The 18,782-nt window shown below is 35.8% G+C and overlaps 1 protein-coding gene across 3 annotated transcripts; it reads right to left on the bottom strand.

The window, feature by feature from the left end:
• Positions 1 to 6,802: 6,802 nt before the first annotated feature.
• Positions 6,803 to 13,305, bottom strand: LOC141721570 (protein DEFECTIVE IN MERISTEM SILENCING 3-like). Of its 3 annotated transcripts, none has more exons than XM_074524530.1 (8): positions 13,112 to 13,303; positions 11,312 to 11,437; positions 11,078 to 11,192; positions 10,262 to 10,478; positions 9,370 to 9,561; positions 8,951 to 9,271; positions 8,083 to 8,305; positions 6,803 to 7,181 (listed from the first exon to the last, which is right to left on the bottom strand). In XM_074524530.1, the coding sequence occupies exons 1-8, from the start codon at positions 13,133 to 13,135 to the stop codon at positions 7,101 to 7,103; spliced, it is 1,299 nt and encodes a 432-aa protein (XP_074380631.1). In that variant the 5' UTR covers positions 13,136 to 13,303; the 3' UTR covers positions 6,803 to 7,100. The 3 variants fall into 3 exon arrangements, with proteins under 3 accessions (XP_074380631.1, XP_074380632.1, XP_074380633.1); XM_074524531.1 differs by having other exon boundaries at positions 11,312 to 11,434; XM_074524532.1 differs by lacking the exon at positions 6,803 to 7,181 and adding an exon at positions 7,734 to 7,987 and having other exon boundaries at positions 13,112 to 13,305.
• Positions 13,306 to 18,782: the final 5,477 nt, after the last annotated feature.

The following is an 18,782-nucleotide window of genomic DNA, read 5'->3' as shown; positions in this document are numbered from 1 at the left end:
ACTCTACTAAGAACCCTCTAAACTTTGCTCAACTAAAGGAAGTGGACTTTCCCCTTCCAAAGCCTGATGAAGATAAAGTTTTGGGAGGTAATATCCTAAAGTACAAAGAGACCAAGGATGCAGTGGAAAGAATGAATATGGCTATCATTTATAGAGAGGGAAAGAGTATCTGTGTGACACAAGGACATCCCAAATTCTCAATAGCCAAGAGGGAAGAAGCCAGAAGGTTGAAGGAAGAAGCTAAAAAGCTAAAGGCTGACAAAAGAGCACAAGCAAAGCTTGAAAAACAGCTAAAGTCAAACCAACTTGAAGAAGTGAAGAAAGGGATTGAAGACAGGAGTGAAGGCAAGACTGAAAACTCAAGTGAGGTTGTTGGGAATCTGCTTGGTGAAAGAGTAGAGGAAAGAAGTGAGGAAAGAAAGGAATAGCAGAAGGGTAACAGAAGGTAGGCCAAGGCACAAAGAAGGATTGAAGATAACACTGAGGCAACCAAATCACAATCTAAACCACTACCTTCCATTCCTGCACCTGTTATTGCTGACCCTAATATAAATATTCATGGTGAACCAATCTTCCCTAAAGAGGAACCTATTGATTGGGACACCATCAAATTGCCTACCTTTTTAACTACTTCTCCACCACCAAAGAAACAGAAAAGAAAATCCAAATCTACACCTCCCCCAACCTCAATAAAATTCACTCAGAAACACAAACCTAAGCCCAAGCCACCAATCTCTAAGGATGATTATGTTCACATTTGTGACATAAAAGAATGTTCAGATATTGAACTCTACCTGGATGAACTGGAGGAAGTAAGGGGAATAGATGCTTACAGACACCTACCAGAAAGGCTAGTGTTCAAGTATAAAGGCACAAAGAATGAAAGGACATGCAATCTAAGTTGGATATCAGTGATGAAGATGAAGCTGAATTCTACAGACAACTCCAACTCCAAATTGAGGAAAATGACAGGAGGCTAGGAAAGAAAACAAGGGGACAAAGGAAAAGAAGATGATTTGCTCAGGCTAGAGGAGCACCCTTGGAAACACTATAAATCTTCAATTCCATCTCAGTAAACATACTTTTGCAGCACTTTTGAATTTCTACTTAGTTTCAACTCTTATATCTGTTAAGTGTTTTGTTATCATCAAGTTAACCCTGAATTTATGCCTACAATTCTTATAGACATAAATAGGGGGAGATTGTTAGGAACATATGTGCATTAGTTTGATGATATGTTAAACAAAACACTTAAGTAGAAATCTAGTATTTGTAGCCTCAACGGATAAGACCACTTTGGCTATCCGTTGATGGTGTAGCTTTACTTAGAAATAAGTCTAGTGTTGTAGCACATTTCAGTCTCTGTATTTGAGTTATAATTCTTAGAAGTTGTGGGAAATTATAAGTCATGTTGACTACTAGAGGATATGCAAATAGGAGGGCTAATTGTAAATACTTCATGCCTTGTAATTTTGTATAAATGAAGTGGTATCAACTGATAACTTAAAGGCCTTCAACGGATGAGAAACAAAGTTTCAACGGATGTCTCTAAAGCTTCAACGGATAACATCCTTCAACGGATGAGTACACCAACGGGTAAAGCTTCAACTGCTAAAGCATCAACGGATAAGAGTGTCAATAAAGCCATCAACGGATGAAAGCTTCAACGGATACTTAGTTGCATAGCAGTTGATAGTGACAGTTTCTAAAGCTGACAGAGGCACATGGGTTGATAGAGACAACTGGAATGTGGTAGCCTCTTTGAGGAACAGAAGAAAAAGCAGCCGTTTTAACTCTGGTACAAAAAGGAAAGTCAACAGATAATCCAATATTGTACTGGATAGAAATGGAGTAGAAACAAGTGGAGAACTATTTTATTATTGTACTTTATCTTTGTCTTCACTTGTAAAAACTTGGTGATATATAAACCAAGTTACAGCTAGTAATTAGATGTGAATTTTCCAGAGCTGTTTAGAAAAACCTTGAGAGAAAATCATCTAGTTTGTACTAGGACGCAGCTGTGATCAATTCTTTGTATCACAGATTCTTCGGAATACCATCTCTGGTGGAACAACAAATCCACCAGAAAAGTTTTTAAGGTCTTTTTGTTATTTACATTTGTGTTCTTGAATATATATCTGTCTGCACTTGCTTAAAGCAATTCACACACAATTGTATTGTATTCACTTAGTCTTAAAACTGCTCAAAACTTGAAAAAGTTTTGAGATTTATATTCAACCCCCTTCTGTAAATCTCATTATTAGTTCTTTATAAATAACAGTTTTCCCTGTCGATGTAGATCATATATTCACAGCGTAATCAATGAAGCCTTCTTTGTGGGTCATTAATTATAAAATCACCAACATATGGACTGCAGGCATACATGATACATGAGACAGAGTATAGAAATAACAACAGAAAGATATCTTGATCATGCTTGATATTAGTAGTCATTATGATCAGATCAACGGAATATATCACTAGACACAACTATGAAGTAGGAATTTTAATTGCTGGGAAAATCAGAAAGACTTGGAACCCATAGCACTTGGTTGAATACAAGATATGGAATACAAGGTTAATGAATGAATATGAACTGCGTAAACCTGCTAATATTGTCATCATCCACCTTCCCAAGGGTTGCAGCAACCCCAAGCATATCCTTCATCATTGGAAATTAAAAACCCTGAGTATCGTGGCACGTATCTTTAGCTGACACACAATCTCAGCTGCAGAATTTGTGTGCTTCAGATTACTTGAAATATTCTTCACCTCGCTCTCTTCTGGTGAAAGGTTACCTCGTTCCATCATAGGTCTATTTAAAGAATGATACACACCTTGTAGATCTAGAATGGTGTCATTTAAGGTGTTTTCCTGTGTCTTTAAACACTTAATATTGCTTCATGTGTCTTGCGTATTAGCCCTTTCTTTTTCAAAACCTCCTGTAATTTCAGCAATATTGAACATAACAGAGCACTCACTTATCAGTAACAGACAAAAGCACGCATTCATAAATATACAATGATACTTGAAGATCGCATATTGGACTCTGATATTTGTCGTAACCTTAGTAGCATTAAACACTGTTTCTGCCTGTGAGAGTGTCCCGTTTTCCGGTTCACTCTTTACAGTTGCTGAGGCATAGATTTGCTGGAAAAAAAATGAATAGGTATTTAGTCAAATATCTAATAAATACCATTAGTGAAGGCTCAAACTGAAATAGTCCGACATTTTTTTTCAGAAAATCTGGCAGAGGCATTCCGGCAGTCCGGAACTCCTTCCATTAGGTTTAATTATAAAGCGGCAAGTTAAACAACTTTTTCTCACTTGCAGGCACACACAAATTCATACCAATAATATGCATGCAAACACACACAATGCATCGAAAAGGTAAAACTTACAGTAAAAAGTAAAAAAATAATTGCGTTTTAAAGTTAAAGGCGGGAAAAAAGAAAATATCAGTTGGAACAATTTCACTAGTGAAATGTCAATCAAATATGATTTTACTTGAAACTTATCAATATGACATGGCACATCACATCGTAATATTTTTTAGAATAGCAAACCAGTTTTATGTATAAGACAGGAAACCAGCAAACACGTATCAATAAGAACTTATAAATACAAATCACCAAAAATCCATAAAATTCTAATTACGATAAAAGCTTTATAGAATACAATCACTTTTTGATACCAAAAAACATATAATTCACATGCAAAAACACATAAAGACTCAAACATTGTTATCACAAAGACGACTAGTCCACGACTGGTCAGCGACTAGTCGACGCGAAGGTACTCAGGCGCCGAGAGTCTCGAAACATGACTTGTCGTCGACTAGTTGACGTGAAGGTCGCCCAAGAGTCTCGTAACCCGACTTGGGGTCTTCATTACAATAATTGTGGTGTACCGTGCATATTTTGAACTTACTATTCTATAAATTTTGATTTAAATTATAAAACTAACGTGTTCAATTATATTAAATATTAAATCAAGTAATTATATGTATAATGAACATTTTGTCGACATTTATGACTAGTTGGGCGACTTATCGACTAGTCTTCACGAAGGTACTCGGGCATCGAGGGTCGACTTGGCGCCGTGATAACCTTGAACTCAGATACACCCAAGTTTCTAAATAATCCACTAAAGGAATCAGCAAACATTAATAACCAGTGATACATACCAACCACAAAAAATCTTAAATTACCAATATAGATCAAAACTTTTTAGCATAAAACTTTTTGATGCAAGAAAACATACATCATATACAAAAACAAGAATCGGAATAGAAAAGTAAAGTTATATACCAGCTCACTATTAGAGTGATTGTTTAAATTGTAGCTTAGCAGGTAGAAAATAATCTATAGATTTACACTCTAGCATACCAAGACATGTTACCCCCACCTAATACATGAGTACAACGTGATGAGGTGAACATAAACCCTAGCTTTCCATTTACAAATCCAACGATCAATTCATCCGTTATTAACTAAAAATTAAAGAAGAATTATCTAACTGTGTGCATCTCATTAAACCACTTAGTTAATTAAATATTCATTGTTAAACTAAAATCTACCTATAAATGAGCTTCAGAAAGCTCACAATTCACATATACTCGCTAAAAATCCCTTCTTTCACTAAGGTCTTCACGGAGACCACCCGAGTAGGTTACAGATTGTTATAATGGAGGCGACTAGTCAGCGACTAGTCGATGCAAAAATACTCGGGCGCCGAGAGTCTCGAAACCCAACTTGTCATCGACTAGTTGACGTGAACGTCGCCCAAGAGTCTCGTAGCCCAACTTGGGGCCTTCATAACCATAAATATGGTATACCATGCTTATGTTAAATATATGATTCAATTGGGGCCTTCCTCTAACACCTTAAAGTTTTAGATGAGCTGGTTACTCAACATGGTATCAGAGTTTAGGCTGGCGGGAGGACTAAGGTTCGATTCCCAGCCACCCCCAAAGATGGACGCCGGTGTTCCACTCTTCGACCCATAAATGGGCTTTCGAGAGTGAGGGGGAGTGTTAAATATATGATCCAATTGGGGTCTTCCTCTAACACCTTAAGGTTTTAGACGAGCTGGTTACTCAACAGCTTAATGTGGTGTGCCATGCTTATTTTGAACATATTATTTTATTACTAAATTTAAATTATAAAACTAACATGTTCAGTTATATTATTTATATATTAAATCTAGTAATTTTATGTATAATTATAAACACTTTGTATACTTTTTACGACTAGTCGGGCGACTTGTCGACTAGTATTCAGGAATGTACTCGGCGTCGAGTGCGCGTTGGGATAAATTGAATGTTTTAGAAGGTTGTCTTAATTGTAATTGTGGAGCTATGAGTAAGTGTACTTGCAATTTGAAAACCAAGACTCAAGCAAAACACATACATCCTGTTAGGCGTTAGCTCAAAATTCAATATGACACTCAGATATAGATATTAGGTAACAATAACAGCACTTCAACCATATCACCTGTTAGCAAAAAATTTAGATATTTCATTTTTGTTGAATTTATAGACGTTAGCTATATCTTCCACGTCAGATTTAATTCATATTTAAACTTAAATCCACACATTAATACATACATATATTTATATAATATTTAATACATAAATATTAAAATTAATATTTTATATATAATATTTTTAATTTATATAATATTAAGTGTGAAAATATTGTTCTCTTAATAACAAAATTTATTAATTATTTTAAACAAACAATATATATATATATATAATACAATATATATTAGTAACTTTTTATTAAATATATTTTTGTTATATTTATATGTTATAATATTTTCAGTTGTAATAATTATTAAATTAAAATTATATATTTTTTCATGTATTGAATTAAGTATTAACTAAATTTATTTAACTATTTAAAGTTTATATATATATATACATATAAATTTGAAAAATAGGAATAAAATAATATTTTCAAATATACTTAATGATTATAGCTAATACTACTGGAGTGGAGTGCATAGACTTACAGGTTCAATAAATTTTAGTTATCATGGTATGCTCTAACAAGTAAAAACCACTGATACACATGTAATAAAAAAAAATCTTAAATTAACAATAAAGATGAAAGCTTTATAGCTTAAAACCACTGTTTCATATAAGAGACATGATAACCATATGCAAAAACACATAAAGATCAAAGCTTTATAGCATAAAATCACCGTGTAATACAAGAAAACATGTAATTCATATAAAAAATATATAATAAGTATCAAAACACAAAAATCTATATACCCGTTCAGTGTTAAACTCAAATCTCATCAGTTTTACTAGGGTCTTCAAGGAAACGACTCCAATACGATTACCATTGCATACTTTTTACCTTCTATGGCATGTATAAATTAAGACAATTTAACTAAAAATGTGTTTATTAAATTACGCATATCATATTTGTCAATTTAACTGAATACTTGCATATTCAGTGTTAAACGCATGTTGTGAACCTCGTAAATCTTGAGCGAAGATTAATCTCGTAAATGCCTAAAGCTAACATTGCCCGGGGTTCCAACACTAGTGTTGCGAGCTACCGGATAGAATGGAATGGAACAGAGTGAGGTCGGAAAAGAAGAAAATGCCGAGGAGATCAGTTTCTAATGAACAACCGAAAAGCACTACCAAACCGCCCTCTGACAAGAACAATCTGAAATGTACACATGTACTGCTGAAAAACACAGAGACTTTCAACAGGAATTTTCGAACTGAGGCATCTATGACGAAGGGAGGGGCATATTTCAAAGACAAAGGTCGAAAAGCTAAGATAAAATGTGAAACCAATTGACGATATGCATTGTACAGCTGATCCTACAAGTTTGTTTAATCAATTTGCAGCATGAAATGCATACCACGGCTCAAGAGTTGAGAAATAAAGCAACAGTACTAACTACAAGTTCAACACTTTTCTTGCTGTATAAATTTTTCTCCGGTGAAAATAAATGAAACTGTAGAACCAGTCCCCCACAGTACATATGGAAAAACTCTGCAATTCCTTCACAGCAGGAAAAGGACCTCAACCAGCCACAGTTGCCAGAAGTAGGGGTACGCAATAGTACCCTTAATTTCCTGAACCGGTTTCATTCTTCACTTCTGATTTTATCTGGAATCTCAGTGCCGATCCATCTCGGGCTGCTGGACTCTGGAAATCACATCAAAACGTGTTACAAACTCCAACTTTTTTTCATATATGGTGTAAATTTGGAACATACAAAAAGTAGTCAAATTATTATGCGGAACAAAAGCAGATTAGAATTAAACTTTGATCACTTTCAACTGTATAGATGCAATGTTTTCGAAAAATCTGATATTTAGTAATATTAAGTATATACCTATTGTGAACTTGAGGTGCACTAATAGAAAACTTTTCTACTGTGAACTTTCGATTCTCTTTTCCTTATTAAGTAATGTTTTTGAATAAAGCTTAATGTTCTTTGCATAGTATATATTAAGTAATAAATCAGCATAGTAATCATTTATTTAGTAATTCAAGAACATTTTAGGGCCCAGGTTAAACTCTATATAAAATGATTAATAATCCATGTCCTCGCAAAGAAAATCTTCCAAAAACTTATCAAGCAATTTACACACAATTATGACTCACATTGTAGCATGTAAAATTCAAAAATTCTTAATATATCTTTGAAATAGATTTAACGACACGTACAGCTTTTTCAGGCCCCATACAGTTCTTGCACTGTTATATTTGTGACAGATTATTGCTACTAGGACAGATTTAAAAAGCAGTCTTGACTCTTGACACCCAAACACAATCGCTAAATAATACTAAGACATTGAAGATCATTATCAAGTAATTTACATACAGGTATGACTCACATTGGTCTACTCTAGCTTGCAATACTGAAATACGGATAGATTCATGTTCGAAATATAATTTATGATACACATAGCTTTTCCGAGACCAGCACAGTTCTTGCTCTGTTATTTCTGTGACAGGGATTATTGCTACTAGGAAAGAGTTCAACATAGTTTTGAAACCCAGAGAAAACAACTTGTAGTACTTGTTCATTGAAGAGTATTACCTGAACAGTTTTCGAACTCTGTGCTAGGAACTGGATAAGCTCTTCCCTCTGGGCATCGAAGGTGACTTTAGCCTGCTTTAAAAGTACTTGCTCTCTTCGCAGGTCATCCGATATCCGTTCCTTTTCCCACTCTATCTTCTTTATCTTGTCTTCAATTGCAGAGTAATCGGCAGTTGGACATGGTGGTCCAGAGGCTTTCAGGAATTTTACATCTGCTTCTTCCCTTGAAGAAATATAAATACAAAGGAAACCATATAAGCATAACAAATTAAACATAAAATTAGCATGTCGACCAAAAACATTACAAGGACTAGTTTCAAGTTAAAGAATGAACTGTGCTGATGGTCTCTAGCCAGACTTCTTCTACTTAAAATTACACAAAATTCAACAAGGCATATACAATTCAACTTTAAATGGTCATTAAAGAACAATATGTATATTTACTAATATTAAGCACCAACAACTATTTTATTTTCTTTTCCATAAGAAAGCCTTTGTCTATCAACTTTACATGCAAATTATATTAATGATTTTTTATGCTGAAAGATTTGGCAAAAAGATGTGTTTTGAAAGAGAAACAGATATTTAGCCATACGGCAGAACAACTATCTATGCAAAGACAAATTTTACAAGCTAATAAGTTGTGATTCTCTACAAGCTCAAAAACCAGTGGTTTGTTTACTAGGTAAAAAGAAATTGTTAGCCAATCATAGATACGATTCTTTAACTTCGAAGAACTAAGCATAAAAACCAGGCTCACTAAGCATAAAAACCAGGCTCTTGCACCACTCAGTTACTAGAAAAAAGTGACATACAACTCTTGCACACTCGGTTAATAAAAAGTGATAATAAAGTCAAATGAGCTTACACAGCGCCAAAGATATAATCTCCAGGACTCTTTATTATTTCACCATCCAAAGATATGGCTCCATCAGTTATCAAGGAAACAGCCTGCATCATATCTTTCCTAGTTTGATAAACTTGCACGCGTGAGAACAGATTATAAAACAGGGTCTCTCTAAGGCCATGACCATCATGTGTGACATAAAATAAGTTTTCCCTTTCAATGTGAATCATATTCACAGCATAATCAATGAAGCCATGTGGAATTTCTCCATCGGGTAATCTTGGTTTTTGAATATCAAGCCTTCTTTGTGGGTCATTAGTTATAAACTTGCCAACATATGGACTGCAGGCATACATAATACATGAGACAGAGTAAAGAAATATCAAATAAGAAATAAAAGAAACATGGTATAGGGTCATATAAGAGCAAAAATCATTTACCTAAGACATTCAAGACATATGACACGAAATCGTCCATCTATAGTTTGTCCGATTGAAGCTCCAAGTCCATGAATGCCAGAATTCTTCTTTACTAAGCCTTCTTTATCATAAGACTCCATAGCGTTAACAGTGTCAAGAGTCTTGCAAACAACTGCCAGCATATTGTTTTTCCCCAAGTAACTCGAGAGATGGCTAACACAGAAAAGATTGTACTGTTGTTTTAACTTTGAAATTTTCAATTAAAAAAAAACAAAGTGTCAATATACTAAATTAACAGTGAAAGTCCTAAACAAGTTCAGTAGACCATGTCTGGTATCATAAGATCGGTGTAAAATGTGGAATTGTTTTTGCCCATTGCTTATGCAAATATCAACAATAACGGACTTAGTCTGTTCTAATAGCTTCTCCAGATTGTTCTAACTCTCCTAGATATTCTCTTTATAAAGAGAAAGGAGTTTTAGGATTGGGTATGGGAGTAGGAGTGTGAGGGGAGAGCCGCATCTAGAATATGAATCTATCAGTCCTTGCATCATTATAATTCAAACTAATCACCATTTATACATACCAACATTATATATTTTAAGAAAAATAATCATCAAACTTTCAAAATATATCATAATTTCCCCATTTACAACATATGAGTTTTGTTTTGTTACACTAGACGAAACCAGACAAGGGAGACATTTAAATTAACTTGGGGAAAACTTGGAGCCGTAAGTAGGATATCTTGATCATGCCTGATATTTGTAGTATTTCGGATCAGATCAACAGAATATATATCTAGACAAACTATGAAGGAGGAACCTTTAATTTCTCGAAAAATCAGAAAAACTTAGGACCCATAGAACTTGGTTCAATACAAGATTTACAAATGAATATGAACGGCGCAAACCTGTTTATAGTATCATCATCCACCTTCCCAAGGGTTGCGACAATTCCAAGCATACCCTTCGTCAATGGAAATTGAGAACCCCGAGTACTGTGGCGAGTCTTCAGCTGACACACAATCCCAGCTGCAGAATTTGTGTGCTTCAACTTACGTTGAATATTCTCTAACTCGCTCTCTTCTTGGGCAAGGCTATTTGAAGAATGATACTTGCCAAGAGTAACTGGGAAGTACACATTTATGGAGGTTATACAGAAACAATAATCAGGGAAATTAAAGTTAATTGTACTGCAAAACCACGCTTTACATATAAGCTGTAAAGATTTAGTTTCCAAAATCAATCTCTTTGGTCGGGGAACTTTCTTATAGACAGAGAAATAAAGTTGTACTTGTTATCATTATAAAAAAGGAAATACTTTATTTTATTATTGGTAGTGAGATACTTTATTTACTATTGGTAGTGAGATACTTTATTTACTATTGGTAGTGAGATGACAAGAATTATGCTTAAAAAATCATGGTGAGTATCACTAAGATTAGAAGTAACTTTTTATATTAAGGACACATGGAAATAGCTAAATAAAGGTTGTATTATTGAATAGAGTTCTAGATATGGAATTTGGTATGCTATGCATTCTTTTCCTATCAGAAGAAGGTAGACAATAAATCAAAAAAGGAAATTTAAAGATTTGTGACATGTTATTTTCTGAGCATTAGGCAGAAAAATTCTGACTTTTTATTTTCTGAGCATTCGTAATATGATAATGAAGAGCGTTAATCTCATGCTGACACTCGAACTAGGTGAATGGTAATACATCATACCTTGCAGGTCTAGAATGGTGTCATTTAAGGTGTTTTCCTGTCTCCTTAAAAACTTAATGTTTTCTTCATGTTTCTTCAGTATTAGACCTTTCTTTTCCAAAGCATCCTGCAATTTCTGCAATATTGAACATAACATAGCACTCAATTACTAATAACAGACAAAAGCGCATATCTATAATTATACAACAATTATACTTGAAGATCACATATTGAACTTTGAAATTTTAAAATAACCTTAGAAGGATTAAGAGCTGTTTCTGCCTGTGAGAGTGTCTCACTTTTTGGTTCACTCTTTACAGTAATATCATGCCAATCTTGATCCACAAGTAGTGCCGGTGATGAATTTTGGGCATATATCTGCTGAAAAAAATGATCAAGCATATAGTCAAATATTTGATAAGAAGATGCAATACCATCAGAGAAGGCTCAAATTGAGATAATCTGGAAATTTGGCAATGTTTTTAGAAGAAAATCTGGCAGAGGCATTTCGGCAGTCCGGAACTCCTTCCATTAGGTTTAATTGTTGAGCGACTAGGTAAATAATTTTTTCTCACAAGCAGGCAGACACACAATTCATACCAACTACATGCATGCAAACACACACCTAAAGTGACCACGCCAATAATAGAAACATGACACAAATCATAATTAAGCATAACGCATTGAAATGGTAAAATAAATTAAGAAGTAAAAAATAATTGTGCTTCAAAGTTAAAGACTGCAAAAAAAGGAAATATCACCTGGAAGGCTGGAACAATGTCACTAGTGAAATGTAGATTAATTGTGACACATCACATTGTAATAATTTTCGGTCTTACACCCTAGCGTAATGTGCAAGACAAGTTACACACCGGATACATGAACCTAACCATGACGAGGTGTACTATTACCGAATTTGAAAACCAAGAATCAAGCAAAACACATATTACTAACAACCGCTGATATACACATGTTAAAACAAATCTCAAATTAACATAAAGATCAAAGCTTTATAGCATAAAACCACTGTTTGATGTAAAAGACATGATAACTATATGCAAAAAAAAATAAAGAATCAAATATACCCAAGTTTCAGCAAACAAATATCACTAACAACCAGTGACACATACAAACCACAAGATATCCAAAATTACCGAAAAAGATCAAAGCTTTATAGCACAAAATCGTTATCTAATACAAGAAAACATGTAATTCAAAAATAAAAACACAAAATCTATATACCTGCTCACTATTAGATTCATGGTTTTTACAACTAGTTCTTGTTCCAATAAATTAAATGTTCAGTATCAAACTCAAATCTTCCTAATAATGAGCTTCATTTCATATATAATCGCTAAAATTACCCTCTCTTACAGTCTGACAAGGGTTAATTCTACCCAAATTTCTGAATTTGACAAACAAAAAATTATCAAACAGATATCACTAACAACCACTGATATATACAAATCACAAAAATCCGGAAACTGCCAGTAAAGATCAATACTTTATAGCATAAATAACTGTTTGATACAAGATAAAAATGTTATTCACATTCAAACACACACAAAGAATCAACTTACCAGAGTTTCAGCAAACACACAACACTTACAACCACTGATACACACAAATCATAAAATAAAACCAAGATAACCAATAAAGATCAAAACTTTATATCATAAAATCACTGTCTGATACAAGAAAAAATGTATTCACATACAAAAACACATAAAGAATCAAATTACTCAAGTTTCAGCAAACACACAACACTTACAACCACTGATACATAAAAATCATATAATAAAACCAAGATTTCCGATAAAGATTAAAACTTTATAGCATAAAACTACCATTAAATACAAGAAAACATGAAATTAACATACAAAAACACATAAAGAATCAAATTACCCAAGTTTCAGCAAACACACAACACTTACAATCACTAAAAACCCAAGATTATCAATAAAGATCAAAACTTTATAGCATAAAACTACTAATTAATACAAGAAAACATGAAATTCATATTAAAAAATCCAAAACAAAAGAAAATGTATATACCTGCTCATTAGAGTGATTGGTCATGATTTTTTGAAGTAATTGTTGTTCCGACAAGCAAAAGAACACAAGTAGAAAGCTAGGAGAGAGAGTGGCTACTGCCCAGGTATAAATTGTTGTCAAATGAAGGGTGGTTGGAGGTTGTAAGTTGTAACGTACGAGGTCTATTACACTCGGCAGTTACGAAGAGTGATTCCAGTTGTACACTACTTTTTGAATCGAATAAAATAAAATTTGAAATAAATGGCTATGTAAATAAAGGAGATATTTGGGATATTTTCTTTTCCAATTGTGTATATTTTAAATGGCAAGTCTAGGTGAAATATTATTTTCAGAATCATTTTTTTATTTTCAGAAAAAAAGTATGAAATTATCAAATTATTATTGTCTTGTTTTTTTTCCAAAAAATATTTATTGTATATGTAGGAGACAGTTTTGTCTTTGCGCTTTTTTTTTTACTCTGAAAATAAGAAATTAGCTCTGAAAATTATATTTTCTTAAACCCAAACACGTCTGATTTTTTTAATTTTATTTCGTTCGTATATATTCATGTTATGTACCATGTGTCATGTTTTCGTGTAAGACTAAATTTAAACATAAATAACATTTCAAAATCAAAAAAATCAAAATTTTAAGTATAATTTTTACAATGTATATTATATAAATAAATTTTTATAATCATATTTGCATAAAATATTATAAAATCATATAATATTATAAAGACAAACATATATGTATTTCTAATAATACAAATATTTAAATGTAAATAAACTCAATTATTTTACGTACCGACAACAATCTCAATCCTTTTTTATATCATGTTCTAGATCGTAAAAGCTAAATTTTCCCGTTGAATATTAAATTATTGTGTCAATGTCCGACAACATTACAGTATCTTTTGTGAAATTACAATAATATATGTATATGTTACATTTTTTGATAATATGAGACTAGACTGAAAATAAATAATATAATATAATATGTTGTTTACGGGACTCGAGTCATGTACTGTACCTGTAGGAATTGTTAAAATAAAGAATATAAAAGTTTAAATATAATAAGCTGTTTAAATATTAATATAATTGTTGACAGAGAAATTCGGTATCAACAAAGTTTGATGTTGGTCGCCGGAATCAAGATCTACGATGGTGGTTTTTCACCTGAAAAGTGAGCGAAGTGTGGAGGTTGTGATGAATTAGGGGCTGAGATTGCTTAGGATTGGTGGTGACTCCTTAAGGCTCTCGCTACTACCCCTTGCAATTTGCCTACGTATCCCTATTTATAGGGAATCTAGCCAACGTAATTCTTGGAAAACAAGAAACCTAATGGGCTTAAATTTCTCATCCTGAGGCCCAGTAGGAAACCTACTGGAAACCGTCTTCTACTAGCTTTAGGAATGTCCGTCGATGAAGCCCAACCACAAAGACCCAAGGCTCGTCCACAACTTCAAGACTTCGCGGACAAGGCATCTCCCCGACCGAGAATAACCCTCCACAACCAGCTATTTCTCTAGTCCGTGGACGCAGGTATAGTCGTGGTTCACCCCAAATGTTGGACACGTCATTTTCCCCCGGATAAGGAGCTCCTACCAGATTGCAGTACAAGTGATCCCAAACTTTTGGGTGCAAAGTGCAGGATACTCCGAAGTCTCCCAACGAGGACACTCGTTGACTACAGAGACAGAGCTCCCAAAGCACACACCAGAATTTACCCCACATCCTCAATGAGGACAGTCATTGACTACAGGAGGAGGCCTTCCATCCAGGCATACCCCTAGAGGTCTCTGACCACGGATAACGCCTTAATGCGGTTGCATTACAGCAAGGAGTTCTTCAATAGAGTACCTGTAGAAAATATGTTAGTAATAATCATTCATCGTCTTCCTATACTCACGAAGCGTCCAAAGAATCTGCCTAAAAATCCAACTGCTGCCTGAAAAATAACAGAGAGCGCCTTAATATCTATATAAGTTAGAGCGCGCCTGATTTCCTCCCTTAGAGGGTGCGCCCTTTCTTTATCAGAAAGGGGGGAAGCACTAATTTGAGATGATCTTCATATTTTTTTTCAATTTTGTCCAATTGACCCGATTTTGACCCAAATATTGCTCGTACCAAATTTTGGACATAACAACTTCCCCCCAAATTTCATATGCCATTGGAAATGGGATTGAAATTTTAAACCCCCTGTCAAACTTAAAAAATTTGTATGAGTTTCTACCAATTTGTGGGTGTGCCCTTATGAACTTATTCATTGCCCTTTCTTTATCCTTCTTCATTTCTTCTTTAATCATCATTGGGCGCGCCCTAGATGAATGCGCATATCATGAATCTGTATAACAACTTCACACCCCAAGCGTAAAATTTGTCACTCTCTACCGCTTCTCTTCTTGATGGCTTTAACCTTGGTTTGTCTATAGAGTTTACCACTTATGCACCACATCTCTAAGCTTACACGAGCTAACTCGGCGTAAGAAACAAGAGAAATCATACAAAATTGTGCGCCTCGCATACCTTGGAAAAGCACAATCCATTAAAAAAGGTTTGAGGATTTTCTCAAACTTTTTCATCCCAATATTGGTCTCCTATGGGCGCGCCTTAAACTAAAAGTGTCATCATAGGAGGGGCACGCTCAAAGGGAAGGCGCGATCAGAATAAAAGACTAGTTCTTTGATCTTCAAGTAATAAATAATCATTGATGCAAGGAGGACGTGCCTTGTGGGTGAGAGTTATCCTTCCACCGATGACACAATACCATTTAATATTTGATTTCTTGCTTCTTGCCAAATCATAACTCCAAATCGTTGATCTCGTCTTTTTCACAAATAGTGTGATTCATTTATTCAAATCAAAGTCAAACTTTTACGATCTTCTACAATCATCTATTTTTAGAGGGTGCGCCTTTTATAGTGGCAGCATCTTTTTCAAATAATTAACATCATTAGAGGGCGCGTCCTCTTTACGAGGAGCGTCTTCCTCGACAAAGATAACTTTCTTGGAGGGCGTGTCCTCTGTAACAGGAGTGGCTACCTCGACAAGGTTTTCATCCTTCGAGGGTGCGTCCTCTTTACGAGGAGCGTTTTGCTCGAAAAAGGTATTCATTCTTGGAGGGTGCGTTGCTTGTATGAGGCTCGTCTTCCTCAACAAAGGTATTCATTCTTGGATGGAGCTTTATCTGTAAGAGGCGCGTCCACCTCGACAAGGTAACATCCTTGGAATGCGCGTCCTTTGTAGGAGGCGCGTCTACCTCGACCAGGGAAATTATTCTTCGAGGGCGCGTCCTCTGTAAGAAGCGCGTCTACCTCGACAAGGTAACATCGTTGGAGGGTGCGTCCTTTGTATAAGGCGCGTCTACCTCGACAAGGGAAATCCTTGGAAAGCGCATCTTCTATAAGTGGAGCGTCCACCTCGACAAGGGTATCATTCTTGGAGGGAGCTTCCTCTGTAAGAGGCGCGTCTATCTCCACAAGGGGAATCATCCTTGGAGGGAGTTTCCTGTAAGAGGAGCATCTACCTCGACAATGGTATTCATCCTTGGAGGGCCGTTTTCCGTAAGAAGAGCATCTACCTCGATAAGAGTATTCATCCTTGGAGGGTGCGTCTTCTGTAAGAGGAGCATCTACCTCGACAAAGGTATTCGTCATTGGAGGGCGCGTCCTCTATTAGAGGAGCATCTACCTCGACAAGGAGAATCATCCTTGGACGGAGCGTCCTCGGTGTGAGGAGCATCTACCTCAGCAAGGGTTTTCATCCTTGGAAGGCACGTCCTCTATAAGAGGAGCATCTACCTCGACAAGGGGAATCAACCTTGGAGGGCGCATCCTCTATAAGAGGAACATCTACCTCAACAAGGGTTTTCATCCTTGGAGGGCGCGTCCTCTGTAAGAAGAACATCTACCTTGACCAGGGGAATCATCCTTGGAGGGCGCGTCCTCTGTAAGAGGCGCATCTACCTCGACAAGGGTATTCATTCTTGGAGGGCGCGTCCTCTATACGAGGAGTATCTACCTCGACAAGGGTATTCATCCTTGGAGGGTGCGTCCTCTGTAAGAGGCGCATCTACCTCGATAAGGGGAATCATCCTTGGAGGGAGCTTCCTTACAGAGGAGCATCTAATTTGACAAGGGTATTCATTCTTGGAGGGCGCGTTCTCTGTAAGAGGAGGATCTACCTCGACAAGGAGAATCATCCTTGGAGGGAGCTTCCTTACAAAAGAGCATCTACCTCGACAAGGGTATTCATCCCTGGAGGGCGCGTCCTCTGTACGAGGAGCATCTACCTCGACAAGGGTATTCATCCTTGGAGGGTGCGTCCTCTGTAAGAGGAATTTGGTATCAACAAAGTTTGGGGTTCGTCGCTGGAATCAAGATCTACGATGGTGGTCCTTCACCTGAAAAGTGAGCGAAGTGTGGAGGTTGTGATGAATTGGAGGCTGAGATTGCTTAGGGTTGGTGGTGACTCCTTAAGGCTTTCGCTTCCAACCCCTTGTAATTTGCCTACGTATCCCTATTTATATGGAATCAAGCCAACGTAGTTCTTGGGGAACAAGAAACCTAATGAGCTTAAATTTTTCATCCCGAGGCCCAGTAGGAAACCTACTGGAAACCGTCTTCTACTAGTTTTAGGAATGTCCGTCGATGAGGCCCAACCACAAAGGCCCAAGACTCGTCCACGGCTTCAAGACTTCGCGGATAAGGCGTCTTCCCGGCCGAGGATAACCATCCACTAACAGTTGTTTCTCTAGTCCGTGGACGCAGGTATAGCCGTGGTTCACCCCAAATGTTGGACGCATCCTTGTCCCCCGGATAAGGAGCCCTTCAGATTGCAGGACAAGTGATCTCAAGTTTTTAGGTGCAAAGTGCAGGATACTCCGAAGTCTCCCAACAATGACACCCGTTGACTATAGAGATAGAGCTCCCAAAACACACACCAGAATTTACCACACATCTCTAATGAGGACACTCATTGACTACAGGAGGAGGTCTTCCGTACAGGTATACTACTAGAGGTCTCTAAACACGGACACCGCCTTCATGTGCTTGCATTACAGGTAGAAAATATGTTAGTAATATTCTCTGTGAGTTTTTTCTTGAGCAACCATTCGATAAACTTGAGTCAAATCAGGTAGAGGCACCATCATTAATATATTTGCTCGGACCATTGAAAATTGATCATTCAGTTTCATTAAGAACAGCAATGTCTATGGTTTTGCTGCATTTGTTTCATTCTTCCAGATAGAAGACGAGTGCACTTGTCACAAGCACAATTTGGTAACGGATCTGCATCATCCATAGAATCCCATACAGTCTTAATATGTGTATAAAATTCAGAAACTGATAACTGTTCTTGTTTAATCTCTGAATATTTTTGCTCTAGTAAGAAAATCTGAGTAACAGATGTTTATCCAAGTATCTGTTGTAAAAAAACTTCGCAAGAAAACTCTGCAATTTTAATGGCAGTTTTGAAGTTTTGATGTTGTTTATCACCGATTTTACGAAAATTGTCGCTCAGATACCATGTTAGTTGATGCAAATCAACTCATTAAACTAAGAAGACAATACAAAAATGAAGCAATATTACAAACTGTATTTTACATGATTGGAAATAGAGAACAAGAGAGAGTATTTTGGAGAGATGGATCTGAGAGAGATTGAAATTCTATCTCCTAATTAACTAAC

The sequence above is a fragment of the Apium graveolens genome, chromosome 4, assembly GCF_009905375.1.
Source record: "Apium graveolens cultivar Ventura chromosome 4, ASM990537v1, whole genome shotgun sequence".
In the NCBI taxonomy this organism is placed as follows: domain Eukaryota; kingdom Viridiplantae; phylum Streptophyta; class Magnoliopsida; order Apiales; family Apiaceae; genus Apium; species Apium graveolens.
The sequence above is the reverse complement of the archived record's forward strand: the minus strand, read 5'-3'. Positions and strand labels throughout refer to the sequence as shown.